Source organism: Onychostruthus taczanowskii, unplaced genomic scaffold (genome assembly GCF_017590055.1).
Source record: "Onychostruthus taczanowskii isolate IOZ18803 unplaced genomic scaffold, ASM1759005v1 scaffold227, whole genome shotgun sequence".
Taxonomy (NCBI): Eukaryota; Metazoa; Chordata; class Aves; order Passeriformes; family Passeridae; genus Onychostruthus; species Onychostruthus taczanowskii.
This window is the reverse complement of record NW_024499540.1, coordinates 109,720-137,414: the sequence shown is the minus strand read 5'-3', so window position 1 is coordinate 137,414 and position 27,695 is coordinate 109,720. Positions and strand designations below refer to the sequence as shown.

The 27,695-nt window shown below is 54.1% G+C and overlaps 2 protein-coding genes across 6 annotated transcripts in view; one reads left to right on the top strand and one right to left on the bottom strand.

The window, feature by feature from the left end:
• NRBP1 (nuclear receptor binding protein 1) overlaps positions 1-11,875 on the bottom strand; it is a 34,748-nt gene extending 22,873 nt beyond the window's left edge. The window contains exons 1-2 of the mRNA XM_041405235.1: positions 11,727-11,875; positions 11,071-11,290 (exon numbers count right to left, since the gene is read on the bottom strand). Of these exons, the coding sequence (XP_041261169.1) occupies positions 11,071-11,274 (204 nt within the window). The 5' untranslated portion in view covers positions 11,275-11,290; positions 11,727-11,875. The remainder of the gene's footprint in view (positions 1-11,070; positions 11,291-11,726) is intronic.
• Positions 11,876-12,011: 136 nt separating this feature from the next.
• PPM1G (protein phosphatase, Mg2+/Mn2+ dependent 1G) lies at positions 12,012-27,645 on the top strand. 5 transcript variants are annotated; one of them, XM_041405234.1, is made up of 10 exons: positions 12,012-12,201; positions 17,128-17,197; positions 21,400-21,485; positions 21,787-21,919; positions 23,247-23,716; positions 24,138-24,275; positions 25,044-25,278; positions 26,253-26,382; positions 26,522-26,624; positions 26,970-27,645. In XM_041405234.1, exons 2-10 carry the CDS (start codon positions 17,170-17,172, stop codon positions 27,162-27,164), a joined length of 1,518 nt encoding a protein of 505 aa, XP_041261168.1. In that variant the 5' UTR covers positions 12,012-12,201; positions 17,128-17,169; the 3' UTR covers positions 27,165-27,645. The 5 variants fall into 5 exon arrangements, with proteins under 5 accessions (XP_041261168.1, XP_041261164.1, XP_041261167.1 ...); XM_041405230.1 differs by having other exon boundaries at positions 12,012-12,516; XM_041405233.1 differs by having other exon boundaries at positions 12,012-12,516; positions 17,108-17,197.
• The last annotated feature ends 50 nt before the right edge of the window (positions 27,646-27,695 follow it).

The following is a 27,695-nucleotide window of genomic DNA, read 5'->3' as shown; positions in this document are numbered from 1 at the left end:
AATTACACAAGGAGAGGCTGAGCTACAGAGCACAGCCATGGAAAATCATCACAGGAGGTGACAGCCAAGTATGAACCACCCCACTTCCTTCCACTTGAGCTGCCTACATAACTGAGGGGTGAAAGGACTGAGATTTGGTTTAGGAAGGTGTTCATATTGATCCTAAAAACTTAATTTTTAAAATATATATGTATATAATACTGATATATACATGCTGATACCAACAAGCTGTTATGCTTCATCATTAAAGAAAGCTGAAGGAATAAAAAGAATTTTATTACTTCAAATTTTAGAATAACTAATATCTTAGGGACAACAACAGCATAAAATCACCCAGTACAATGACTAAAGCTGAATGGCAAAAGGTTTTAACTTCAGGGAAGATTAAAGAAGCCCAAGGCAGCAGAAAGGCAGATGGGTGTGAGCAGTGCAAGGACAAGGTAACAGCCACCACACTGACACCCAGTGCCCCTGCATCCCTTTGGATTCTCCTTCTTCATCCCACCTGCTGCCTGTTCACAGCAGCATCAAGGCTGGAGAAGACATCTAATTGATGGAGTCCAATGGTTAAAGGCCCTCCACTGAAAGGCATCCAGCTTTACTGGACTGAGTAAGTCCTCAAGTACTAGCAGCTACTGAAAATTTGCCCCAGTAATGCAGCTGGGGCTGTGGACCTATCACATCTCCCACTTCTGACCAAGCTCCCCGAGCATAAATGATTTCCATGACTCATAGGCAATATCCCAGAGCACCAGATATGACTCAGGACAGCAAACCCAGCTGACATCACCGACAGCAATTCTGTTCCTCAGGAGATTCAGCAGCTTGGGGAGAAGAGTAAAAGGGGAAGAATGCAGACAACTGAAAGGCAACAGCAGATTCCTCCTGCTTGCCAAATCCCTACCACACATCCTTTCCCATGCTCGGCAAAGCAGAACCCTAAATCCTCATGAAAGCATTGAGATAATTTATTACTCTGGTGTTTGTCCCAGACAGCCCCACACCAGGCAGCTTCTGCACTCTGAGGGAGGAAGTGACCTGGGCCCAGCTTAGCCCGAATTTCTGCAGCACAGCAGAAGAAGCAGCTCAGCAGTACAGAAGCAAAACACAGCTCTGAGTCCAGGTAAGCAAAAGGCAAGGAAACTCAACAAGAACTTCAAGTACTTAAAGGAGTACGGGTGGAGTGGCACAGTAGCTCTAAGGGGGAAAGAGTCTGGAAGTCAAATTTCCCTTTGGAAAGTTATTCCGTTGTCCCATGCATATTTTTTCTATAGCTCTCAAACATTTGTGTATCTATTGCTGAAAGAGCACAGACTTTTGGAGAGACATTCTGTAGTTCACATGATCTGTCAATTAAACAAAAAATAAAAAGAGCCTAAATCACAAGTCACGGTGATGATTTACAATCTAGGGATAAAAGGTATAAACACTGGGGAAAAGTCCACAATAACTAGAGTATCAGTACAGAATGGACTTGCACATTGAAAAAGAGCTGGGGAGTGGCAGCACACCAGGCCACACGCCCACAAGAAGCCCCACATCTGGTTCAGAGTAGCATGAATATGTTACCCAGTTTCCCTGGCCACTTGTTTAAACCAGAGAAAGGTGAAAGCTCTGCCCAACCACCTGGGAAGTGGTTGGGACTAGAGATAAGAGACCCCCAGAACCAGCAGCTGGGCCATGAGGAGCTCAACTTCTCTTTGAGCTGTGGGGAAACTAAAAGCAGCAAATTTACCAACAGAAATTGAACAAAAAGGGCTCTCTGGGATCTGAGTCTAATCCAGAATGTAACACTATAAAGAATGCCAGGTCCACTGCAGGCAAAGGGAAAAGAAATCCAACAAAGCAAAGAAACAATGCTACTTCATGTTTTAATTAAACTGACACATTGGCCTTGGCAATTACAGTCATGGCAGTGAAATGCTGAAAGGCTTTAATTCAACAAGAAAATTAAAATAACCAGTGTAATTTAACAGCAGTAAGGAAAGGAAGGTATTGATTATTACCTTTGCTGTACAGACCACCTCACGCAGCAACTAAACCACAAGGAAAAGACAATCTGACCGTCAGCAGTACAGTAACTGTTCTTCCAGACATGCTGCAACAAGTAAGAGGATCAAACACATCAGCAAGAAGTCAGTCTGTTAACTCAAGGCACACATCCGGACCATCTAAAGACAGAGCTGGAAGCCCTCGGTGTGCTGAAGCTCTCCCTGGCTCCAGCTCGGGAGCTGCTGTGCTGAATCCCAGGGCGAAGCTGACGCATCCCTGTCTCTGCCATGGGTCCTGCCCTGTGCCGACCCGCACAGCTGAGCCCTGCTGGGAGCCCCGGCCCCTCCTGCCAGCAGAGCTGCACCTGCCCTACAGGAAAGGGACAGGCTTTGAAGCCCTGCTCGGTGTCACACGGCCTGTGTCACACCCCCATTCTACAGGCTGTCACCCAGCGGCCAGCCAGCCTCTCCAAAAGCACTCTGACAATTCTGGCTGAACAACGCGCTGCAGGACAGACCTAACTACAAATTCCCACCAGGAAACTCCCCAGGCAGTAGATCAGCAGTTTACAAAAAGACAAAAGTTACGACAGGAGCCAAGCTACTTTGAATAGAAACAGCACTTGTCTGGATACAGTCACTGAGATTGGAAAAGCATTCTCAGATCATCGAGTCCAGCACTCCCCCAGCACTGCCAAGGCCCCCACCAACCCATCCTGCACAGTGCCACATCCACTCTGCTTTTAAATTCCTCCAGGGATGGGGACTGCACCCCTGCCCTGGTCAGCCTGTGCCAAGGCTGGCCACATCTTTAAGGAAGGAGTTTTCCTTAATACCCAACCTGGACCTCCTGTGGCCCATCCTGAAGCCATTTCCCCTTGTCCTGTCCCTGTTCCCTGGCAGCAGAGCCCGACCCCCCTGGCTGTCCCCTCCTGTCAGGGAGTTGTGCAGAGCCACAAGGTCCCCCCTGAGCCTCCTTTTCTCCAGGCTGAGCCCCTTCCCAGCTCCCTCAGCCTCTCCTGGGGCTCCATTCCCTTCCCAGCTCCCTCAGCCTCTCCTGGGGCTCCATTCCCTTCCCAGCTCCCTCAGCCTCTCCTGGGGCTCCATTCCCTTCCCAGCTCCCTCAGCCTCTCCTGGGGCTCCATTCCCTTCCCAGCTCCCTCAGCCTCTCCTGGGGCTCCATTCCCTTCCCAGCTCCCTCAGCCTCTCCTGGGGCTCCATTCCCTTCCCAGCTCCCTCAGCCTCTCCTGGGGCTCCATTCCCTTCCCAGCTCCCTCAGCCTCTCCTGGGGCTCCATTCCCTTCCCAGCTCCCTCAGCCTCTCCTGGGGCTCCATTCCCTTCCCAGCTCCCTCAGCCTCTCCTGGGGCTCCATTCCCTTCCCAGCTCCCTCAGCCTCTCCTGGGGCTCCATTCCCTTCCCAGCTCCCTCAGCCTCTCCTGGGGCTCCATTCCCTTCCCAGCTCCCTCAGCCTCTCCTGGGGCTCCATTCCCTTCCCAGCTCCCTCAGCCTCTCCTGGGGCTCCATTCCCTTCCCAGCTCCCTCAGCCTCTCCTGGGGCTCCATTCCCTTCCCAGCTCCCTCAGCCTCTCCTGGGGCTCCATTCCCCTCCCTACTCCAGCCCCTCAATATCTTGTTGGGAGGGGCCCAGAGCTGCCCCCAGGATTTGAAGTGCAGCCCCACCAGTGCCAAGTATCCCAGAGGGAAAGAGGCATCATTCCACCTATTTAATGGATACCAGAAACGAATACAAACTACCTAATGCAAGACCAAAGGGAAGAGTGCTCAGTTTCACTTGGTGCTTCAAAACAAACAAGCAACCCAGTGGAGTCCAAGAGCTCAGTCATACTGAGCTGGTCTGCGGCAGGAGGAAGAGGCAATGATTCTTCATCCCTAACTCCCAAAGGGAAACAGAAGCAGCACAGCAAAACAAATAAGGGAGTGTGGAAGAAACCCCAATATCTATAAATAAGCCCATCCAGACAGTTCATCAGGAAGGTTCTGGTATTCCACTGGGAAAGAGTGCCAGCAGTGTGAAACTCCACAGAGAGAGGGAAAATCAGACAGGACAAACTCCATATAAGCTACTCCCGGTCTGCTACAGCCCATCCTGTTCTTCTGTGATACTTTCACTTGGCAGAGAGATCTTCAAATCACTGCAGGTAACTCTGAGCAACATCAATCACATAGGAGGGGTTGAAAGATCAGTACACTGAACAGAAAATGCCATAAAAATTGGTATACTGTGGAAGTACCAGTCTTGGAAACAATCCCCGAAGCCACATGAAACACTAATAAAATAATTAATTTAATAATTATTTCATGTTTTCTGGTAACACTGAAGAAAGCAGGCAATGAGGTGAGCAAACATCATATTTTAAACAAGATGATGAACATCTGATCTTGACACACATCTATAAATGGCAAAGCTGACTGCATAAGATGTCAGAAGTAAAAATGGCTGCAAGGTGAGATAATCGGTAATTCTGAAATGGAATAAGTATTTGGGTACACTGTTCATGGGATGTTTGAGGGAACTTCCAAAAGTACGCAAAAAGAACGATCAAGACAAGTGTCAAGCCAAGCCCATAGCCTTGTCACCATCACCTGCACTTTTTCTTAAACTATTTTTCAAACTATTTTCTGTGCCAATGTGCTTCTCAATCTCTGTGTGTGTGCACAGGCAAGCACACACATCTGCAAGCAACCTTCAAGAGCCAGAGAGTTGGGACAAGAGGTCTTGGGGTCGGATTCTGCAGAGACACAGGGCCTGGGAGAAAGGTACTGGACACCTGAAATGGGATTTTTCCTGAGCACTGATAAAGAGAAACAGGATACAGCTTTCCTGCCATCCATGTCACCATGGGATGCTTGAAGATCACCGTGCTTTCATGGCTAACCCATGTCTGGCTGTGCCTCTGTCAGGATTTGCCAGGCAGCCTCCCTGCAGGCAGGATCTGGAGTCAGAGCCAGCACACTGCCTCTCCCCAAAGCTGTGGCAGCTGTCAGGACACCACGATGGCTGCCTGGGCTTCCCAAGACAGAGGGCTGACCAGGGAAGGCTTTGGTGCTGCTGCAGACCATGGCATTTTTAGAACAGCTCAGTAAGGAATGCAGAGGGAACTGCATCCCTGAAGCTGCAGGCAGCCCAGCACCTCCAGCTTCCAGCAGCTCTGGAGAGCAGCAGCCAGCCACCCCTGCTCCAGCCACTGCTGCAAGGAGTGAGTGCCAGCTGTCTGCCACAGCCTGTGAGCAAGGACACAATGGGGTTGTGACAAAAGCTCTGCACCCTGAAGTGCCCCTCAGCTCATCTGGTACATCCCAAGGGTTCATTTCTTTCAGGGAGCCCCCACATGAGCCAATAAAAATGTTAAAAGGCTTCACATACTCCCTTCTTCTTAACACCTTCCCCGTGGTCAAGGAATGCTATAAAAACTGCAGCATGGCATTAGTTTTCTCCACCAGCTGGAAAAAAAACAGATCCATTGTCAAAGCCTGCCAGGGAGCTGGCAGCCCTCTAAGTGCCAGCTTGCTTGGAGGACTGGTGCTTATCTTTTACTACCTCAGCAAGTTTCTTTCCAGTCACAACAGAGGCCGAGAAAAATCAGGCCCCAGCATCCCAGAATCCACACACTCAGTCTGTTAGCATTTTTTTCTCCAAGAATCCTGCACTCTGTCCCCTTGAAAAAACGTAAATCCAGAGGTACAAAAGTCACCAACTGCCTTCAAATGAAAAATGATTCAAGCAACTGAGACTCCCCCTAGAAAAGAGAAGACAATCAGGAGGTAAAGATGCAGTAGACCCAGTGTTTCAGTTCCTATCTCTCTGAGTTCAGTTTCTCATGAATCACAACCCTTTTCTTAACACTGGATAGTTCCAGCACAGATCAATGGCATCTGTCAGCCTGAGCACTGAAATCCAGCTGCAACACCCAGCCATCAACAGCTGAGGAGTGCCAATCCAAGTGGCAGACGGATCTTCCATAGAAAAAAGAGAACCAAACTAAAGGCAGTGTGCTGCCTAAATGAATTTTCTGAATGTCCAGTATCCAATGAAGAACAGCAAGACCGGACTCACAGGTGCACAGTGTCTCAAACTCTGCTCCCCAGGTTCTGCTCCTGGCCTGACACCCAGGGCCACAGGGAACTCCACCCATGATGCTGTCATAGTCTGCACGCCGCTCCAAGGGAAGATGTGAAGGGCTGCAGCTTTCATCAGAGGGTGAAAAACCCCAGACAGAAAAACAGGAATTATTCAGCGTGGCAACCACTGCATGCACAGCCACACTGACACATGAGGCATGTGCCCAGAGATAAGGCAGCAAGGAACATCTTGATCTCAGCAGTCACTGAAGTGGGGCAGAACACGGAAAGCGCATCGGGGAAAGTCCAGCAGCTGATCCGCAAATGAGTTAGTAACACATGAGGCACAGAGCAACAACCAGCCACAAGGTCATCAGGAACTGAAACGTCCCCTTCAGCCACCCCAAAAATCCCCCTCATCACTTCAGAGTCCGTGGGACAGGAGCCCAACCCCTGTGCCTGCCGTGGTGCAGGACAGCAGGGGACAAGTTTACAGATGATGGACACGAGCAGGGCTGCAAGAACAGCACAATGCTCTCCCACTGCTCTTGAGCAGCCTGGCACATTCTCTGGGAAATGTAAAGGTATTGAAGCACAGATCAGCACTCATTCTCCCATTCTCTGCCTCTTCTGCTCCGAGTGCAGCAGCACTGGATGAGAGCAGCACCAGCCTGAGCAGGCTGTGCCTCGCATGAGCCCACAGAACAGGCAGCCAGCCCCAGGCCTGCTGGGCCTCTGCCCTCTTCACCCCGACAGACACACTCACACACACCCCGAAAAGGGGACCTGCCTGTGCCCACACACACGACACGGATTCCTTCTCTCTAAAGTACACCACAAAGGTGTCAACAAAGCACTTCTTATAAAGCCTTGGCTTACACAGTCACACGGTGTTCTCCTCCCCAGAGGATGTACAGAAAGAAACTTGGTGAACAGACAGCCCTGACACCAGCAAACCCAAGGACATCGCCATCTAGGAAGGGTTGAGCCTCTCCTACTCACACGAGCTTGCCAAGCCAAAGGCCACAACGCTGGGCTGAAAATAAAGATTCTGCTGCAGCAGTGCACAACTCTTCCTACAGTTATGTGTCATCCACGTAGCTTCCAGCAGGGACAGCAGGCACGAAGCTCTCAGTTTCAGGAGGCTAAACCTGACCTGCTAATGCAGTGCTGCAATCCTGCTCCATTAGGAAGTTTCTATTCCTAGGAGGCACAGCAGATGATTCTCAAGATACCTGGACAACCCAAGAAAAGTAAGTTATGCATGCATGCTGCTGCAAGAAGGAAATGGAAATGTCCTGTCACGGCAGGGCAGCAGAAACAGAGGGGTTGGGTTTTCAGGGAGAGCAAGCAGAAGAGAGCCAGGCGAGCACAGGCTGGGAGACCCCACCAGCCCTGTGACCACCCTGCCCTCACGCTGTGGGGCCTTGCCCTGTTCTTCAGCCACGGGACCAGACACTCTCCTACGTGCTGGTCAGGAGAACAACCAGGGATGTGGGCACAGCTCCAGAGCCATGGAAGGAAATTCCAGCTCTGGGGGGAAAGCAGCACAGTCCACAACACTGCAGGAACCAAAGGTACTTCTCCATGTTCCACAAAAAAATGGAATTTGGGGAACATAAGCATTTTCTATCTTGCTAAAAAGGGTTTCTAATCAAAAATGTCACAGAAGCATTCAATTTTATTAAAACTACTCTGAACTTTCATGGGAATTACACTCTTTGCACTACAGAACCTCCCTCTTTATAGGAAGAATTACAGTCAGTGAACTCAACACTCAATCCTTTTTTACATCTGAAATTTAAGCAGGAAATAGAATACAGAATAGCCAGCTAGAAGTGACCTCCACAGATTTCCTGGTTCCACTGTTCAACCCAATCAGGGCTGGCCCATGTCACAGCATGCTGGGCATTGTCCAAATGCCTCAAACACAGACACCGACCTCCTCTCCAGGAAGCCTGGGGCAGGTGTGACCCTCTCAGTAAGGAAATGCTCCCTCTTATCCAGCCTGAGCCTCCTCAGATGAAGCTTGGAGCCATTCCCTGGTGTCCTGGCCCTGGATCCCAGGGAGAAGACCTATAGAGGGAGTATCCCCTCTCATGAACATCGGATTCTGCTGTGTGTAATAGCCCCAGGATGGGGTTCTGTGCCTTCCATCCTGCTCCCGCCTGGACGAGGTTTGCCCTCTGGATGCCAGGGCACATGCTCGCTCCAGCCGAGATGCTGCCGCCCAGCACCGGGTCCCTGTGGTCCCTTTCAGCAGGGCTGCGCTGCAGGGGCTCCTGTCCCCAGCAGCATCTCCCCTTGTGAGCCAGTGTGCTTTGGTCGGTGGACACGGCTCAGCCCCGACCGGCGCTGCCCGGGGTCCCCTCCCAAGCCCGGCGCAGCCCCGAGGGTGCGGCCGCCTCGGGGCGTGGCCAGAGCGGGCCGCAGCCAATGGAAGCCGCCGGCGGTGATGTAACGCTCCGCGCCGCCTGTCATTGGTTGGAGAGGCCGACCCGCGGGCCCCGCCCTGGCCGCCCGGCCCCGCCCCGCGGTGCCCCGGGACCGGCCCCGGTTCTGATTCCGGTCCCGGTCCCGGTTCCGGACGGGCCGCGGGGCGCTAGGGGAGGCCTGAGGCCGCTCTCCCGAATCAGGAGCAGGCAGCCAGGGCGTGCGGGGACGGCACGACCAGCGCAGGCCGTCCTGCCCCCCGCGACCGTTCCGGGACCGGCGGCGCGGGCACGGTCCCGCCGAAAGCTGCTCGTTTCGGCGAGCAGGCACCGACATCCCCGGCGCACAGCCAGCCCGCCCCCTCCCTGCACTGTCTGCACAGCTCCACCTCTGCTGCAGCGAGTGCATCGCTCATGGATGGTAAAACAATCTTTAAAAAAAAAAAATAGCGAGGCCATTACATTCAAAACCTACCCCGGAGCACGCAGGAAAGAATGGCACACACGGCAAGTACCAGAGCACAGGCAGAACACGCTGTCTCAACCATGTGTGTGCACCCATTCCTCTCCAGATTATCAGGTCTCATTGTTTCCACGGTGCCACCGCATCCCACATCCAGCAGATACTGCCATAATAAAAGGTCGGGATTGCACCACTGGGGAAAGGTCGGCAAATGCTTTTTCCACACCATCTCCCTGAGAGCAGTGGTGAGTAAGAGCCTGTTAACACGCTGCACAGACAGGAACAACCAGAGCGGGCTGAGCTGTCACCCCTCCCCGGGAAAAAGGGCACTCTGCCCTGGGACACCCAGCAAAGCTGCTACACCGAATGAACTTCAGGCTGGGACATCTGCAGTGCAGGAGCAGATCAGCCCAAGCGGCTACGGCAGCAAAGAGCGCCTGCTGTCACGCAGTTCAGGCAACAAAAGCCTCTGCACAAGCTGGGGGCTCACTGAGACACGTGTGAAATCTGGAAATTCACGGGAAATTCACGTGTGCAATCTAGAGACAGGCCAGGATTTCACTGCGGGGTCAGCTGCAGCTGAGGCTGCTCCCTGCCCTGTCAGACACAAGTCTGTGCCAGAGTGAAGGCTTCAGCAGGAGCAGCCCCGAGCTCACCCACATCACTCAACAACGACGTGTTCTGTGGCCCCGACGCCCATCCCTCAGCCTGTGGTGGTACAGCAGAGCTCTGACCTCCACAGTGGCAATCATTTAGCCGTGCCAAAATGTCAATTAATTTAATTTGTCTGCTGAGGGGGGACTGAAATCCAAAGAAAACACTAGAGCCTCCCAAATGTTACTTGTGGTGTAGGAGAGCACAGAAAACCCTGTGTCTCTTTGTGTCAGAATGACCAGCACTAAATAAAACACATTGAAAGGACAACACAAATAAACCAGCTTTGTTCTCCAGCCTGTGCCCCTTCAGCACAGAGCAGGAGATAAAGCACTTCAGGTATGGAATATATTGTGAAGGACAGAACCAGACATTCACACTTCTTTAAAAAAGAGAAAAAGGAAACTTTTTTTTTTTTCCTAGTGTTAAAGCTACATTTGTAACCAATCTGCAGAGCCACAGTAGAAAAGGCACATTCTGACCACACCATTCCAGCGTTTGGCTCAATTAAACCAAACCAAGACAGCTCTCAGCAAGCAAAGGTGAAGAACTGCAGGGAATCCCTGACCTTATTCTGACCTCCAAATTTACATCAGAACAAATGACTCTCTCACCACCACCGGGGTTTGCACTGCCCTTTTTGCAGTGGTGGACAAAGCAGACAAACCCCTGTGCTCAGCCCCGGAGCTGGCTGAGAAAAGCCCCATCAGCACTTGTGCTGCAGCAGTGCTGGAGCAGCACTTGTCTGGCTGTCAGCACCTGCCAGGGCTGCACAGCCTGCCCAGCCAGGGGAGAGGCACTGTGCCAGCACAGAGCAGAAACCAGTTCGTGCAGACAGCCCCCAGGAAGAAAAACAGAGCCCAGCAACGAGCAGAAAAAAGGAGAGGTCCCAAACACCACGATCTAATCTCCTTGTGCCTTGACACAGCACGCTGCCAGCACAGGCACCGAGGGTGGGTACGGGCAGGACAGGCCAAGGAACAAGCCTGCGTGAGCTGACTGTGCTCCATCCGGACTGCAGACGACAAAGCACAGCGAGCATTCAAAGCTGAGGAGCCCGGGTAACCGGCTCAGGTAACCAGCCACCTGGGCAGCAGGTACCACGCACTCCCGGAGAACACCAGAACTGCCCAGTCACTGCTCTTCCCCGCTCCCAGACAGAAGGATCTGCGGAACGCCACGCGCACCGGGAGAGCTGGAGCCACTCCCCAGGGCACTCATCACTGCTCCGGGCCGGGAACGGCAGCCGGCAGGCACGAGACGGGCCACGCACCTCCCCGCCTCCCGGGAGCGCCACAGAGCCGCCTGCGGGGCCTCGTTCTCCCGGGAACAGGTGGCAGGAGGACCGGGGATCGGGGGGGAAGGTGGGGGAGAGGCGGGACAAGCGCCCGCCGGGCCCCGCCCGGGCTCCGCCGCAGCCCAGCTCCGGGAACCGGCTCCCGGCACTGACCTCCTCGCGCCGCTTCTGCCAGCGGCCGCACGGCGACTCCTCCAGGATCTCGGACTCGTCCTCGCTCTCCTCCTCCTCCTCCTCTGGGGGCGCCGCGGAAGTCACCGGCGCAGACACCGAGGTCATCCCCGGGCCAGACGAGGCGGGCTCCGGCTTGGGGTCGGAGCCGCTGCTGGGCACCTGCTTGGACTCGCCCTCCGACATGCTGCGGTCGCGCACCCTGCGGGAGAGGCGCGGTCCGTGAGTCACGGTGGGGCGCCAGGCCAGGCCGGGCCGGGCCGGGCCGGGCCGGGCCGGGTTCCCCTGACCTGCTGGCTCCTGTCCCGCGGCCGCTGCGCTCCTCCGGTGCCGGCGGCGGGGCCGATCGGGGGGAGGGCAGGGAAGGGAAGAGGAGGGAACGGGAGGGGAGGGAAGGGAAGGGAAGGGAAGGGAAGGGAAGAAGGGCAGCCGGGCCGTGTCTGTGCAGCGGCTCCAAGCCGCGGTCCGTGAGTCAGGGGGGGGCGCCAGGCCAGGCGGGGCCGGGCCGGGCCGGGCCGGGCCGGGCCGCGCCCGCCGGGCCTGTCAGCCGGGGCCGCGCCCCGGGCCTGCCAGCCGGGGCCCGACCTAGCGGGTCCCGGGGCGAGGCGGAGGCCGAGGGGTGGGAGCCGCGCACTTACCGGGCCCGCAGCACCTCCCGGTCCCGAGCACGTCCCCGCCGCAACCGCCGCGCTGCGTAACGCGCCGTGCGGGGTGGGGCCTCTGCCGCAGCCAATCAGCGCCGCGAGCGGCGCGTCAGCACCCGCCAATGGCCGGCGGGCGGGGCTCCGCAGTGCGTCACACGACAGGGGGCGCCCTGCGCGAAGGGCCGTGAAAGATCATGAATAGGGCGGGGCAGCCTCGTGCAACAGCCAATGAGATAGCGAGGGGGGCGCTCAGGGTCGCTGATTGGCCGGTGGGCGTGACTCAGCCTATATAAGGCGCTGTGGGCGCAAGGGCCCCTCACATAGAGGGGCAGGGCGATAATTCCGGTAGTTGTGAGCGTGCGCGGCTTTATCTGTGCGAGCGGCTGCGGCTGGCGGCGGCATCGCCGGTCCCAAGTCCGCTGTTCCCCCGGAGGAGCCTCAGGGCAGGTCGGAGCCACCTGCGGGCCGCGTAGGTAGTCCCGGGGCGGAGCGGGCCGCGGTGCCGCTCTAGCCGCGCCTCTATGGTCGGCGCTTCCGGCCGCCGAGCTTCCGGCCGCGCGACTTCCGGTCGCCGCCCGCCGGTGCGAGGTCCCGCCGCCTCCGCAGTCCTCCCGCGCCCCCCGCTCCGGTCCGGTCGCCGCCGACCGAGGCCGCCGCGGCCGCAATGGGCGCCTACTTGTCGCAGCCCAACACGGTGAAGAGCTCCGGGGACGGCGCCGGGCTCGGGCCGCGCCCGCTGCACTTCGGGTTCAGCGCCATGCAGGGATGGCGCGTCTCCATGGAGGTGAGGGGGTGAGGCTGGCGGGGCGGCGGCATCCACACCCGGCGCTCTTCGGAGCCCTGCGCCGACAGGCCCCGACGGCGCCGCACGGCGGGCAGCTGCGGGGGCTCTCGGTCACCCCGTCCCTCCCTGGCGAGGCCGGGAGGGGCACTTTGCCTCTCCCGGTGCCGCCCCAGCCTTGCCCGAAGCCCACACGGCAGCCGCGCGTTCCGGCTCCTGCGTGGGGGGTCCCCCCATGTGGTGGGGGACACGTGCGGCTGGATAAATCCCTGCGAGAAATGACGAATTCGGGGTAAAAAACGAAGGGAAGGAGCGTTTGAGTGAAAGCAAGTGGGAAATTCTCAGGGGAAATGCCTGGTTTTCTCCCCTGAAATGAAGCGTCGGTGTCTTGCTGTGTTTCCTCCCTATTTTTATTTATTTATAGGAAAATCTGTAGGAAGAATTCCCGTGGCTGCTCGCAGTCTCCTGTTGCCAGTCCTGGCTTTGCTGGGCTCGTTGTGGGCAGATGAGCTGCCCAGACCCACACCTGGCTGAGGATCCAGGTGTTTGCCCGCGTCCCCCCAGTGCAGGAAGCTGCAGGAGCTGCCCTTAGAGCTCTTGGCTGGTGTGAGGGCAGTATGGGGCTGCTGGCCCTGCAGGCCTGTGAGCTTCAGGCACTCTGTGAGTACCTGTAATGTGCTGCTTTGTTTTCCCTTCTGGGCAGCCAGCTAACAGCTGAATTCACTAAGGATTCATCCTGCTCCCTGCAGCCACCCCAGGTACATCTCTCAGTGTTTGCTTTGTAGCCCTGTGGCTGGTTTGGAGAAGATGTCCCATTCAGCTGTCAGGCATTGAATTTTTGCTGCTCTTGGTCTATAAGCCATTTTGTCAGACACGTCACTGTCTCTTGGACTGCAACAGCAATCATACAGGTGACAAATCAGTGACCAGAGGTGCTTCCTCCTCTCTGTGTGTGCATCCCTGGGCTCTGGTTCTCAGGAAGATGCAGAATTGGTGCTTGTGCTCCTGAGATTCACTCAGAGGATGTGTGTGGAGCTGTCTGGCAGGGTCTGAGCTGGCCCTTGCCAGTGGCACAGGGACATTGATGGAGCACTGAGTGCGACCTCAAAGGGATTAACGTGTGTGTAAGCAGCTCTGGCCCCCCTCTGCACAGAGCTGGGGGTGTGAGGGGCCAGCAGCACCCCTCTGCACAGAGCTGGGGGTGTGAGGGGCCAGCAGCACCCCTCTGCACAGAGCTGGGGGTGTGAGGGGCCAGCAGCACCCCTCTGCACAGAGCTGGGGGTGTGAGGGGCCAGCAGCACCCCTCTGCACAGAGCTGGGGGTGTGAGGGGCCAGCAGCACCCCTCTGCACAGAGCTGGGGGTGTGAGGGGCCAGCAGCACCCCTCTGCACAGAGCTGGGGGTGTGAGGGGCCAGCAGCACCCCTCTGCACAGAGCTGGGGGTGTGAGGGGCCAGCAGCACCCCTCTGCACAGAGCTGGGGGTGTGAGGGGCCAGCAGCACCCCTCTGCACAGAGCTGGGGGTGTGAGGGGCCAGCAGCACCCCTCTGCACAGAGCTGGGGGTGTGAGGGGCCAGCAGCACCCCTCTGCACAGAGCTGGGGGTGTGAGGGGCCAGCAGCACCCCTCTGCACAGAGCTGGGGGTGTGAGGGGCCAGCAGCACCCCTCTGCACAGAGCTGGGGGTGTGAGGGGCCAGCAGCACCCCTCTGCACAGAGCTGGGGGTGTGAGGGGCCAGCAGCACCCCTCTGCACAGAGCTGGGGGTGTGAGGGGCCAGCAGCACCCCTCTGCACAGAGCTGGGGGTGTGAGGGGCCAGCAGCACCCCTCTGCACAGAGCTGGGGGTGTGAGGGGCCAGCAGCACCCCTCTGCACAGAGCTGGGTGTGAGGGAGGACAGAGTGACCCTGGTTTATGGTGTGGTGGGTTCACTCAGCCCTCCCACAGCTGGGACAGGGCTCTGCCTTCACTCACCTGGGGCTGTCGCTGGTACCTGTGCAGAGGCTGCAGATGTGGGTTCTGCCCTGCCCGACATCTCTGGCTTGTCTGTGCTGGCAGAGGCAGCACTGAGGCCATCAGTGTGCACATGGTTTACTTGAGTTGTCCCAAGAAACAAGCAGATGTCAGGAGTTGAACCTGCTGCAGATTGCTTCTGAGCCTGATAGGAGCGAAATGTGTGTTTTACACACAGCTGAGCAGTCAATTTTCTTGCATTCCAGCACTCTGTGTTCTGCTCTCTCTTACCTTGTTTTGTTTTTTTCATTCTCTTCATGTTGAGTTGCACTTTTGGTCTTCTACAAAGCTTGGAGGAAGTCCTGAGCAAATGTTTGTGCTTAATGCTGTTCTGTGTGTGTTGGTGAAGCCAGTCAGAGTGTGCACCTGTAAGACACAGGTATTTTGGGTGTAAAGGAGCTTTTTGTCACATGGTACTTGGGTTTTAGGAGCCTTCAAGTGAGGTGGGTGTACAGGGCTCTGAAGAAACACTGTAGCTTAGTCCAGAGATTATTTTGGGAGTAAGGAAATGTTTGGGGCAGATGAGGGACCCCAAGGATAAGGATAGAAAACCAAATTGTATTAGGTACTAGGAGCAACAAAGAAAAGGGCTGAAGTCAGTTTCATGGTCCGGAGTGCTCTGGGATGTAGTTGGAGATGCCCCAGCCAAGCACATCCTGTGCCCCCCAACTCTGCTCCTGCTTTGTCTGTCTCAGCCCCCCACGTTGTGACACCAATGGCCCAGTTTGCAGCTTCATTCCTTTCCCAGGCCTAGAACAAAAGCTGCAAAAACTGAGAGTTTGGTTCAAAATATGGCGATTTGTTAAATGAGCGCTCAGGTTAATTTGTTAATTTCCTTGCTCATTTCAGCTCAATTGTGTGCTTGATGTTTCGGACACAGTTCCTCACCACTGTTACAGTAACCGCAGGGGCTGGGCAGAGCGGGGGCTCCCAGGGCAGCAGGAGCAGACTCTGGGAACCTTGGTGGGCTCTTCCAGCACGGGGAGGGTTCAGAGCTGTGCTGGTGGCGCTGGCAGTGCCAGGGCCTGGCTGTGCCCCGCGGGCAGAGCCACCAGCCCTGTGCTGGAGCGAGCCCCGGTGCTGAGCCCTGCCCTGCTGTGCCAGCCCTGCCGGCTGCCCCTCGGGTGGGGCTCAGTGAGGGGACAGGTCAGGACAGGCTCGAGGGGCTCAGCAAGGGCAGCACGGGCTGGTCTCGGTGCCAGTGCTGGGTTCCCTCCACAGCAGCATTTGCATCTCTTTAATTACGCTGCTGTTTGGTCACCTGGGGCTTATCCCACTTACTGTGTTGGGGCTTCACTCTCTCACTGCCTTCTGTGAATGCTCAGAAAAGTGAGCACTAAAATGCTGCTTCTTGGTTTATCTCTGTTTTCATTTGCTCTTTCCAGTGAGGGTTGGGGAAATTTCCTGCACTACCATTCAGTCATTACTTGTTTTGAACTCAGATGGTCACTTTCCTGTTCAGAAGCTTTTTTCCTCCCAGTGCCAGCAGTTCCATTGCAAAGAGTGCTACATAAACCCAGAACCTCACTGTTCCTGTTTCCTAAGCAAGGAACAAAGTTCTCTTGTTACAGAAAACTGGAACTCTGGAGAGCGAAGAGACCTTATCCAAGGAGTCGTACCTAAAAAAGCAGTAGAGCTCAGTGGCTGCTGGGCTGTGGTCTAGTTGTGTGTGTATGTGTAAATTTTGGAATATTGCTGGCAGCATGGACACATCCAGATATTTGAGACTGCTGTCTTGGAGTAAGCACAGTGTTTTGGGGCAATTGTAGCACATTGAAGGTGATGAAGCACAGAAAAGATCACATTGTTGAACATACTACAGGATACGTGTTCTTCCTGACCACAGAGTGTGGGATGTGTCAGGTGCTGAGGGCTGGATTGAAGGAGTGCCTGGGGGTTAGCTGGGCAGGGAAGGGCCTAGGAGAAAGGCTCAGCCTGGCCATCTGTTCCAGCCTCTGCATTGCAATAGCCAAGGTGGGTTTGCTTGCCCATGGGGGAAGGAGTTCAGGCTGTAAAAATCACAGGGGTGCCTTCCTCCAAGCTGGCTGCTCCACAGAGACCTTATGGAGAGAAGGGCTGTGCTCTGTCCGTGGCTCGTGGTGGTGTTGAGCCTTGTGCTTTGCCCAGAGATGGCAGTGGAGCTGGGGAAGGGCCTGGAGCAGGAGTCTGAGGAGTGGCTGAGGGAGCTGGGGAAGGTTCAGCCTGCAGAAAAGGAGGATCAGGGGGACCTTCTCACTCTCTGCACCTCCTTGACGGGAGGGTGCAGCCAGTGGGGTCACGCTTGTCTCCCAGGAAACAGTGGACAGGAGAAGAGGAAGCAGTCTCAAGCTGTGCCAGGGCAGGTTCAGGTTGACTGTTGTGAGCAATTTCTTCATGGAAAGGTTTGCCCAGCCCTGGCACAGGCTGGCCAGGGCAGCAGTGGAGTCCCATCCCTAGAGGGGTTTCAAAGCAGTGTGGATGTGGCACTTTGGGTTGGCAGCGCTGGGGCAATGGTTGGGCTCAGTGGTCTCAGAGGGCTTTTCCAACCCAAACAAATTTGTGTTCCTGTGATTTTCTATGAGTCTAATGCAATCCCTGTCATTTCAGGCCTTTGCTCTCTCTTTCAGGATGCCCACAACTGCATTCCCGAGCTGGACAGTGAAACAGCCATGTTCTCTGTCTACGATGGACACGGAGGTAACTGCGTCCACTCTGCTCTGTCCTGTCCCTCAGTGTGACCCCTGGGGGCTGTCTGGGGCACCCATCTGTTCCTAGGAATTCTGCTCCTTGATGGAAGCACTTTCTTTCATAGATACCATCAGCAGAGCTTCTGAACTCTTAGGGGCCGTAGGAGGAACGTCAGGGTTTGATCTGAAATTGAAATCAGATTTGTATTCCATCTTTTATACCTTTTGAGAATGGCTGTTTTTATGGTGGATAAGCTGGACAGGAGAGTCACAGAGGAAAAAGTGGTAAGAAAAATCACCTGAGATTGACTCTAGACGGTGTGTTCTAGTGGTTGCCTAAGGAGAGAGTGAAAATCAAAACAGGCAGATCCATTCCCTGTTCCCAGTTCCTTAAACTGGAGGTTGCAGCCATTCCATCCTGGAGACATAGTGGAGTCTTCTGGATGAGCCAACTCTTCACAAATTTGTCTTATTGCATTTTAAGAAAGTTTCTATGTTTGGTGATTGTTTACACTGTGCATTTTGCATAGAATCATTATTTGAAAAAGATATGGTTAAATCTGCTGCCTGATAATTTCACTGCAGTATCCATGACACAAGGAATGAGTGAATAATCACTCTGGTAGTACTTTTCACTTTTAGTTTTGAATTCCTTGTCTTTTTTATTGCAGTCAAGAGGAGTCCAAAGCTTCTCTCTGCTTGTATGACTGAATATTGCTATTAAATATTATTGCTAATAATATTATAGAATTTGCTCTGGCAACAGAATGTAAGAGCTCAAGATCCTGCTGTTAAAGGTCCTGTCAAGATCCTTGCAACTTATTTTAATGTTGATCATCCTGGATGATCCATCATGGTTTACTGACCTCTTTTCCTGCTAATTTATGTAGATGTTGAACAACATAGCTTTTCAAGGAGCTCTCCCCATGGCCATCCCCCATTCTGAAAACTGCTCCTATCTGACCTCTCTGCTTTTCTTGTGCCAGCTTAGTATGGAAAGCATTTGATGGTCTATTTGAAAGGTCTTTGAAAATCTGTGTGCAGTAGATGAACTGAGCTGCCTGTTTCCTCCTGTTCACTGGCTCTGTAACAGTGTCCAGTTTGTGACTGTCACTGCTGCAGATGTAGCTCTTCCAAAGAGGTCATCTCACTCTGAAGAATCTATTTCATGTCCTGAAATTACTTTTTTTTTTCCTGAACTTCACCTTAGAGTGTGCAGAGACCCATGTGGAGCAGTCACTGATATCCTGAAGGGTATCTCTGAGAATGTGGGGATGATGAGTTGGTGCTGAGAGGCAGGGAATGACAAGCAACTGGGATGGAGGGATCAGGAGCTACTCACCTCAGAAACTGTGTGTGTGTGTATGAGGCAAAAATAAAGATAAGGAGCATCTACCAAGAATGGGTCAAGAATGAAGAGTATCAAACCATCTGTTCACTGAGCTCAGGGTGTTTGTTTCTCAGCTGCCAAGGCCTTACACCACGTGTTGGGTTTTAGAGAGGCTTTGGAGACTCACAACATCCCTGTTAGTATGGGACATTAAGTATTGTGTTTGGGGTTCTTAAATACAAGAGGGAAGGTCTGAGATAGACATTAGAGAAAGGCATAGGATGGCAAAGCACTGGCATGAGTTTCTAACTCATATTTTAGTTTTCTAGTTACTGAATCTCTACAGCTCTCCCTGGACAAACCATATCAGGAAGGACATGGATATAGTTGAATCTGAATTAGAAGAACAGCTTTTGCCCATCCCCTACTATTGTGTGATTTTATTGATGCAGTAGTTCTTAAGTTTGAAGCAATTTGGCCAGTTTTTACCTTCCCCATCTTCTTTTTTTATGTGCTCTGGCCTCCCTGCCCCCAGATTCTGGAGGATGATATTTGGGCACTCTGCCCCTTGAGTGGAGGGCAGGGAGTGTTTGCTCAGTCCCTATTGCTGTGTACCTGTGCCTTTATTTTCACAACATGTCTTCACTGACATGTATCTCGCATTGCTCGTCTGAGAGGGTCATTCCTCTCTCTCTGCTATTTGCCTTTTCACTGTTTTTAAAAAATTATTATTGTTTTAAACTTCTCTCAGCTCAAGGGCTTCCTGCCTTTTACTCTTGCAATCATTCCCCAGCTCCTCGAGAGATGGGCACCTGGCTGGGTGGTGCTTAGTTGCCCCCTGGGGTTAAACCACAGCAGTCCTTTCTTGGCCCCCACCATGGGGCTGGAAGGGTTGGGGCAGTAATGGACAGAGCAAGTCAGGGGGATTTGTGTCTGTTAGCAGCTGCAGGTCACAGTGCTGCTTCCCAAGATCAGTCCACCTGACCCACAGCACACTCTTTTTGTGCTGTACCTGTTAGAGGCTGGTGTTGGTTCCTGCTGTTTGCTGGCCCTGCAGAGATTAGTAGTGTTTGACCAAGGGATCTGTTATTCAAACGCTGACCTTGAGCCTCAGCTGGCACTTGGGGTCTGCACTGAGGACATCACTGTCCTTCAGCTTCCATCTCATGGAGACAACTAACAATTTTTCACCTCCCTCCAAGAGGCGTTTTTGGAGAAAACAGAATGGCCAAGGCATCACAACCCTCACAGGCAAGACTTTCTTCCTAATATCCCCTCCAACACTGCCCTCTGTCAATGTGAAGCCATTCCCCCTTGTCCTGTCACTCTAGGCCCTTGTCAGAGGTCCTCTCCAGTGTTCCCAGGTCAGAGCCAGTCCCTTTGTTCCCTGTATCATGGAATGCTGTGTAGCAGCAGCCATTTGGTTGTTTCTGTTCTCTCAATGGCCACTTGATCCCTTCTCTGCAGGTACATTGGAAAAGTCCTTGTTTGTGTTTCTCCCAATCTCCCCACTTCTCTGCTTCCCACTGTGTTCCCTTTGCTGAACTGATGGCTGGCTGCTGCTTTCTTCTCACTTCCCTTGCTCCCCATTCCTTCACAGAGCTTTGCTCCTGCCTGCACAGCTCTTCCTGATGCCCAGCTGCCTGCACAGTCTCTGTTGGGCTCAGAGGAGGGCAGGGAAGTTGGGATGTGCAGCAGGAAGATCAGGAGTTGTGTGGCTGGTCCATCCTGTGGAAAACCCTCCTGTAGGCCAAAGGAAAGGAGCCCACGTGGCTCTGGCTGTAGCTACAGGAAAGCCCCAGGTGCAGGTAGGCTCTGGCTTGCTGTGCCCTGCCAGCCACACTGCTATTTCTTTGTACTGTGACAGGGAATGATTGGTCCTGCACAGTCTCAGGATGTTCCTGGACCCTGCAGTGAGACCCTCCACCCGCCTGCAGCTTTGCCCTGCTCCTCTCCCTCTTTCTATGCAGTCATTTCATTTATTTCTCAGTTTCTTGCTCTAATTTTTCTTTGTGAGCTGTGAGCCACGTCCACGCTCCTGTGTCCCACACTGTTCTTTGCTCATGTAAAAACCTCAATGACTAGTGTGATCTCTTACAACTCATACTACTCTTTCTTGCCCTGATCAAGATAAACTACAGAAATTCATCATCCCTCAATGTTTACTCTTCCTTCTCTCTTAATAGCACCTTAGGGATCTAAACAAATGCCCCCATGCCCTATTCCATACCTGACACCATTACTTACCAAGCTGGGGGAGTTTCTGGCTTTTAAAAATCTCTCAGCTGTTCTCGGATGAGCACTTGACTTGAGCTGTCTCTCAGTACTGATTATCCCCTGTGCTCTCAGCACAGTGTTCTGGCTGCTGTTTATCTTGCTGTGCTCTTTCCTGTACCCAGTGACTGCCCTATCTCCTGAGAGGTTCATCTCAGTCTCTGGGATCTCATTGCCCTTGGTCTGGAACACACACCAAGTGTGTTCCAGAGAGACAGAACACTTCCTATGTGCTCACTGCCCATTGGTAATGCTCCAATAGAACCTACAGTGAGCAAAAGCTTCCCTTTCCCTCTGCTTTCACTGACACGTGAAATTAAAGATTTCCAGGTAGGCTAGACCTGAAGAGTCAGCCTCAGCTCCCTGTCAGGAAGTTCACAGCTGTGGCCAAACCTGGTGGTTTGGTGCTGTGAGGTTTGCCAGGGCCATCTGCACATCCTACTGGGAAGGTGTAAGCAGGATCCCCACACTCAGCTGCTCTGCCACTGTTCTGTGTCTGGAGCAGCTCTGGCTTGTGTCCCAGGATTTACCTCAGGAATTCAGCTGCTCAAGAGCAGGCTCTGTCTGGAAGGAGCAGCCTCTTTAAATAGTTTCTGCTATTTTTTCAGGAGAAGAAGTTGCCCTGTACTGTGCCAAGTACCTCCCTGAGATCATCAAAGACCAGAAGGCCTACAAGGAAGGCAAATTGCAAAAGGTAAGGAGCCAGCTCTGCCCTGGGCTGAGTGCCAGCACAGAGGAAAGCCCTTGTGTGGGTTGTCCAGGGAGGGATGGAGTCTCCATTCTTGGAGGTGTCCAGAACCTGTGTGGGCATAGTCCTGGGTGTCCCTGCTGAAGCAGGGTGTTGGATCAGGAGAAGCCTGTAGGTGCCTGCCAGGTACAGCCGTGCTGTGATTAGTTACAGTGTGCAAGCTGGAAGAGACTGGATTGCACAGCAGGGCAGGCAGGATCCTGTAGGGCAGGGGCAGCTGCCCACTCATGTCTGTGTTCACACACAGGCCCTGGAAGATGCATTCTTGGCCATTGATGCCAAGCTCACCACAGAGGAGGTGATTAAGGAGCTCTCTCAAATGGCTGGGCGGCCACAGGACGATGAAGATGAGAAGGAGAAAGTTGCTGATGAAGATGATGGTAAGTCAGATGCCACTGAACAGACAAGGCTACAGCTCTGGGACAGGGATGTAGAGCAGCAGGGTCAAGTTTCCTTGGGCACAAGGTTTTCTGTCCCAGTTTCTCAGTTAAATTCTGGCTGACTTGAGCTACTGCCCCTTAGCATTATCCAAGGCTTTGGGCTGGTGCTAGGGGGGGAATCTTTATCCATTTGCAAGCTTAATGCTCTGGATAACAAAACAGCCTGTCGCCATTTTCTATAGAGCTTCCTCCATGGGTTGCAGGGTTGCAGGATATGTCAGGAATTCTGAGCTGCACTCAGTTGTGGGAGGGAAATGATGTGGTGTGCTCAGCTCCCCCTGGCTGGTGGCAGCCACCAAGTGCAGATAGGATTGAAGCAGATCCTGGTCTTTTCAGCAGTTTCCCACAAAGAAGCAAGTGTTCCTCCAGCAAGTGGCTGCCAGCCCAGGAGGTGTTTCCTGGGGTGGAATCCTGTGCTGCTCCCACTGAGTACCTTGTGACCAGCCTTGAGACAGATGCAGTGTGATCCTGTCACCTTGAACAATATGTAATCTGGAAATGCTGAATTTGTTGGGTTTTCTTTTCACTCCAGGGATGAAGTGGGTGGGTGGGTGGTTGAGTTTTCTTTCTTTTTGCTCTGTATTTTCAGCAGCATTTGGGCTATCTGTATTTGTTTTCCTTTTGGGGTTAAATAGCAAAGCAAACTATATGCAAGGGGGATGTCAGTAGGGAAGCAGTGGTGTTTGGCCCATGGTCACTGTGGAAAGTCATCCCACTTTGTCTGGTCCCACCTGGGAGGTGGCCAAAGCTGTGCTCTCACCCGTTGTACCTGTCCAAATGAAAGCTGGTGGGGATCCCTGGGGTGTTTCAGCTGTTCTCTTGCTCCTAGCTGCAGCATTAATGACCAAACCTGCACATGGAAGTGGTGGCTCTGCTTCCCTGCAGCTCCCAAGGAGCTTGTGCTTGGGCAAGTGAGGCTCTACCCCCGGCCACACATCTGATGTGCACACTGTGCTACCACCAGCCCCCATGCCTGATGTAAACACTCTGGTGCTGTCAGTTGGCAGGAAGCATGGCTTGGGGGCACTGGGGGCACTGGCAGGCTGTGCTGTGGTCAGAACTGTGGCCTTGCTGTCCCCATCCTGCTCACCTGTAGCATCTGGAGCCGTGTGAGGGCACAGGCCTGGCTCAGAGTCAGCCTGGGGAGCACTGCTGGGACTCTGCCAGCAGCAGCCTCAGCTGGGGCAGCTCAGCACAGGACACAGTGTGCTGGGTGTTCTGCTCTCTCACGCTCTCTGTCCTTGTCCCCTCCCTCTTCCATTTGCAGTGGATAATGAGGAAGCTGCTCTTCTGCACGAAGAAGCCACAATGACCATCGAGGAGCTTCTCACACGTTATGGACAAAACTGCACCAAGAACCTCAAAGCCAAGTCTGTAGCTGCAGCTGGGGATAACGCTGTGGAGGGGACAGGCAAGCAGCATGATGGGGAGTCAAATATGAATGGAGAGGCTGACCCAGGGGAGCTTCCCGACCACAAGGAGAGGAAGAACGGGAAGCCAGACGAAGAAATCACGGGTATTTCCTCCACCTCAGACAAAGCCAGCGCTGGAGGCAACAGCCCTGCTCTGCAGAAGCCTGAACTAGGCAAAGGTGACGAGGCCGTCACCTCTTCTACTGGGGAGGCCGGGCCCTCCTGCTCCTCTACGGGAAAGCCCCAGCGCACAACCAAATCCAAATTTTTTGAGGACAGTGAGGATGAGTCAGATGAGGTTGAGGAAGAGGAGGAAGACAGTGAGGTAGGAAACAGCACTGGAACAGAGTGGCCTTCTGGCTGGGCAGAATGCATTGCTTATGGTGGTACCTGAGACGAGCCTCTGGCTCATCCTAGGTGTGTTCCTAGGAGCAGGTGTTTCAGGCTGATCCTTTGAGGCCATCCCATGGGAATGTTTGTGTTTATTGAGCTAACCCTGAAGGACACACCCTCATCCTGCAGCAGCCATAGCTGATAGCCCCTGGTCCTGCTGCATGCACCATCCCTTCATCCACTGCTGTAGTGATACCAGCTGCTCTGGATGTAGCCATCAAGTGTGGGGACATGTGGCAGGTCACCTCACACCTCTGGGGGAACTGGCCATTGGTCCCCAGGATGGAGGGACCAGCGGGGGGACAGCACCAAGGGTCCTGTGTGACTCCTGTGGTATCTCTCCTTTCTTGTAGGAATGTAGCGAGGACGAGGACGGTTACAGCAGTGAAGAGGCAGAGAATGAAGATGATGAAGATGACACTGAAGAAGCAGAGGAGGATGAGGATGAAGAGGAGGAAATGTTGTTACCGGGCATGGAGGGGAAAGAGGAGGTGCACACCCTGGTTTTGTGTTCTGCAGCTTAGTGTGGAGCCAGGGGCACTTGGGAGACTCAGCTAGGGGTTGTTCCTGTTGAGGTGGGGACGGAACATCCTGTGCACTCTCCTGAGGCTGAGGGAGCTGCTGACAGCCTGGGTTTGTGCAAAAGCTGAGGGATGGGCCTGGATCTGGATGGCAGGTTGAGACCAAAGAGGCTGATCCTGCTGCTGGGCGTGAGGCGCTTGGAAAGCGCTGTGGAGGAGAGTGTGGGCAAGGGCAGGAGGGCTCTGCTGGCACCACTGCTCCAGGGAATAGCACGACTCCTCACCGGGCAGGGCTGAGGCTCTTCAGCCCATGATGGTGCAGTCAGGCAGGCCAGGGACCCAGGGAGTCAGGAAAAGGGAAATGGCTTCCAAAGTGCCAATTTCTCCCTTTGGGGAAATGTCCTGTCTTGAAGCGGGGATGTGCTCAGGCTGGGCTGGGGTTGGAATTAGCACGTTCCAACGGAGGGTACAGACCCGTGGAATGCTGCAGACCCCTGACCCCCACCACACTGCGTGAGACTGGGACGGAGGTGTTGCCTAACCCTGCCCCTCACTGAACACACTCCTGGTGTTTGCCATTTCCCTCACGCCTTCTCCGTTGTTCCATGTGTGCTTACGGGGTGCGATGCAGCACCCCAGGATCTGGGACGCTGCTGGGGCTGTGCAGCTGGTGCTGGTTCCCTTAATGACCTGGCAGGGAGACAGACAGAGAAATCTCACCAGAATTGTCTCCTGCAGCCTGGCTCAGACAGCGGGACCACGGCTGTGGTGGCGCTCATCCGGGGCAAGCAGCTGATCGTGGCCAACGCCGGGGACTCGCGCTGCGTCGTGTCGGAGGGCGGCAAGGCCGTCGACATGTCCTACGACCACAAGCCAGAGGATGAGGTGGAGCTGGCCAGGATAAAGAATGCTGGTGGCAAGGTCACCATGGACGGAAGGGTGAACGGCGGCCTCAACCTCTCCAGGGCCATCGGTAAGCAGGGAGGGGGGACGCTGGCAGGCCTGGCCTCAGGAGAGCCACGCTGACAGCACTGCCTGCCACTGAGGTTGTGGAACAGTTTTTAATGAGATGAGTGAAACCTCTTCCATGTTTGATGGGAGATTTCAGTCTAATTGGGGAAAACAGCTGTGAAACAGTTGGACATCAGTGGAAAGCAGCATCTGACACATCCCAGGCTGTTGTGCCAGCAGCTGCGTTGTCAGAAACCACCTCATGTAAACTGTCCCAAAACCAGACTGATGCCTGTGAAACAGGACTTTTCCTGCTTACTGGGTTATTGAGTGTGTTGCTTCCTGGGGACCTGGCTTCATGTTAGTTTGAACCCATTTATTTGAGTGTGTACAGAAGGACCCAAACCACTGAAATCATTATCTTAGTGTAAAGATATAAAACACACCTCATAAGGAGTTTGTCTAGGGAGACACTGGCATTCCCACCTGCTATTTTGTGGTGGCCCTGGTAGTCCCTTCATAGGATGATTCCTGATAAGCTGCTAGTCAGTGCTGAGGGCCAGTTTTCTCAAGGGAACTTTGAATCATAAAATGAACCCTGGAGTGGTTTGGGTGGGAAGAGGGACCTTAAAGCTCAACCAATTCCAGCCACAGCCATGGCAGGGACACCTTCATTGGACCAGGTTGTTCCAGGCCCCATCCAGCCTGGCCTAACACACTTCCAGGGATGGCGCAGCCCCAGCCTCTTCAGAAGTGTGCTGTTGGCCCCAGGAGGTGGGGAAGGGGCACTTGGTTTGGAGTAAAGATGGGCTGAGCTGGCCAAGACCCCTCTTCCCTGGGCTTGCCAGAGCTTACACCTGGAACCTGCAATGGTTCCTCTGCTTTGTGACCCACAGCCTGATCCCAGGTTGTGGGAGCACTCACTGATCCCACGGGGAATGCCCTGTGGCAGGGCACAGCACTGCCTGCGCCCAGACATCTTCCTCCCCACCACAGGGGATCACTTCTACAAGCGGAACAAGAACCTCCCTCCAGAAGAGCAGATGATCTCTGCCTTGCCTGACATCAAAGTGCTGACAATAAACGATGACCACGACTTCATGGTCATTGCCTGTGATGGAATCTGGTGAGTGGTGAGGGAGCTGTTGTGCCTCTGGGGCATCCCTGCTCCAGCCTTTCTCCAGAGCTCAGCCTGAGGAAGGCCTGTTGGACACTATGGCATGTGTGCTGCCTTTGCCTGCCTTCCTGACCTCTCTGCTCTGCAGGAATGTGATGAGCAGCCAGGAAGTGGTGGATTTCATCCAGTCGAAGATCACCCAGAAGGATGAGAATGGAGTGCTGCGGCCACTCTCCTCCATCGTAGAAGAGGTAAGAGGGAGAGCTCTGCTGTCCCTCCAGCAGCGTGGCATTCCTGCATCCCGGCTCAGTGCCTGGCTCTGCCCTCCCACTCCCTCAGATGGGTTCCCTGGGCACTCCAGCCAGTGTCTGACCCCAGGGGTGCTGTCCAGCGAAACGAGTTTCTGTCACATTCAGAAGCCTGGGGCTGCCGAGGCCATCTCTGTCCCTTGTCCAGTGGGAATAGCATTTGACTCCTGCACGGGTCTGGCCTGGCAGCCCCTGACCACTGTCAGGTGCTGGAACGGGCCCAGTGCCTCAGGGTGGCGTCCCAGTGTGTGTCTGTTCTCTCTGCTGACTTGCCCTGTCCCTCCCCAGCTGTTGGATCAGTGCTTGGCTCCAGACACCTCAGGGGACGGCACCGGCTGCGATAACATGACCTGCATCATTATCAGCTTCAAACCCCGTAACACACACTCACCTGCTGAGAGTGGGAAGCGGAAAATGGGGGAGGCAGCGGCACCAGCAGAGGAGAACGGTGGGGACAGCACCAAGAAGGCCAAACTGGAGTAGCAGGGCCCACCTGGGGACTGGGCTGTGCTCACCAGACTCTCGTTTCTTACCCATGCTGAACTCAAGACTGCAGGTCTTGTCCTTTTTTTAGCCTTAGCAGAGGCCTTGTTTGTCCGTGTCCTGGTCGGGGGGTGGGGCGGGTCTGGTTAGCAAGGGCATGTCGCACTGTTCATCCGTAACCATTCCAAAGAGGGAGCCGGGATGAGCCGCGCCCGGGAGCGCTGCACCGCAGTCTGCTGAGGAGGAGGAGGAGGATGTCCCCCCATTGTCTCCATGTGGTTGTTGCCATTTCTGTGCCTGTGAATTTCTGTTTGGAGGGAAGAACTTTTTCACTGTTGAGGTTTTTTTAATCTGCACCCGATTATTTAAGGCCCTTTCTGGTTTTTTTTGTGAAACAATCTGGCGGTGGTGCTGCAGCCACGCCGTGTTCAGTTGTACACTTTCAATCAATACTTTTTTCAAACTAAAAGACCAGAAAATACAGGTGTGGTTTTGGTCCTTGGTTCTTTCCTGGAGGGGGAAGTGAGGAAG

Coding starts and splice junctions, on each gene's coding strand:
- PPM1G (XM_041405229.1), top strand. CDS start 16,304: ATGAAGCACAGAAAAGATCACATTGTTGAACATACTACAGGATACGTG. Junction 16,496..17,127: donor TCTGCATTGCAATAGCCAAG/GTGGGTTTGCTT, acceptor TCTCTCTTTCAG/GATGCCCACAACTGCATTCC. Junction 21,486..21,786: donor AGGAAGGCAAATTGCAAAAG/GTAAGGAGCCAG, acceptor GTTCACACACAG/GCCCTGGAAGATGCATTCTT.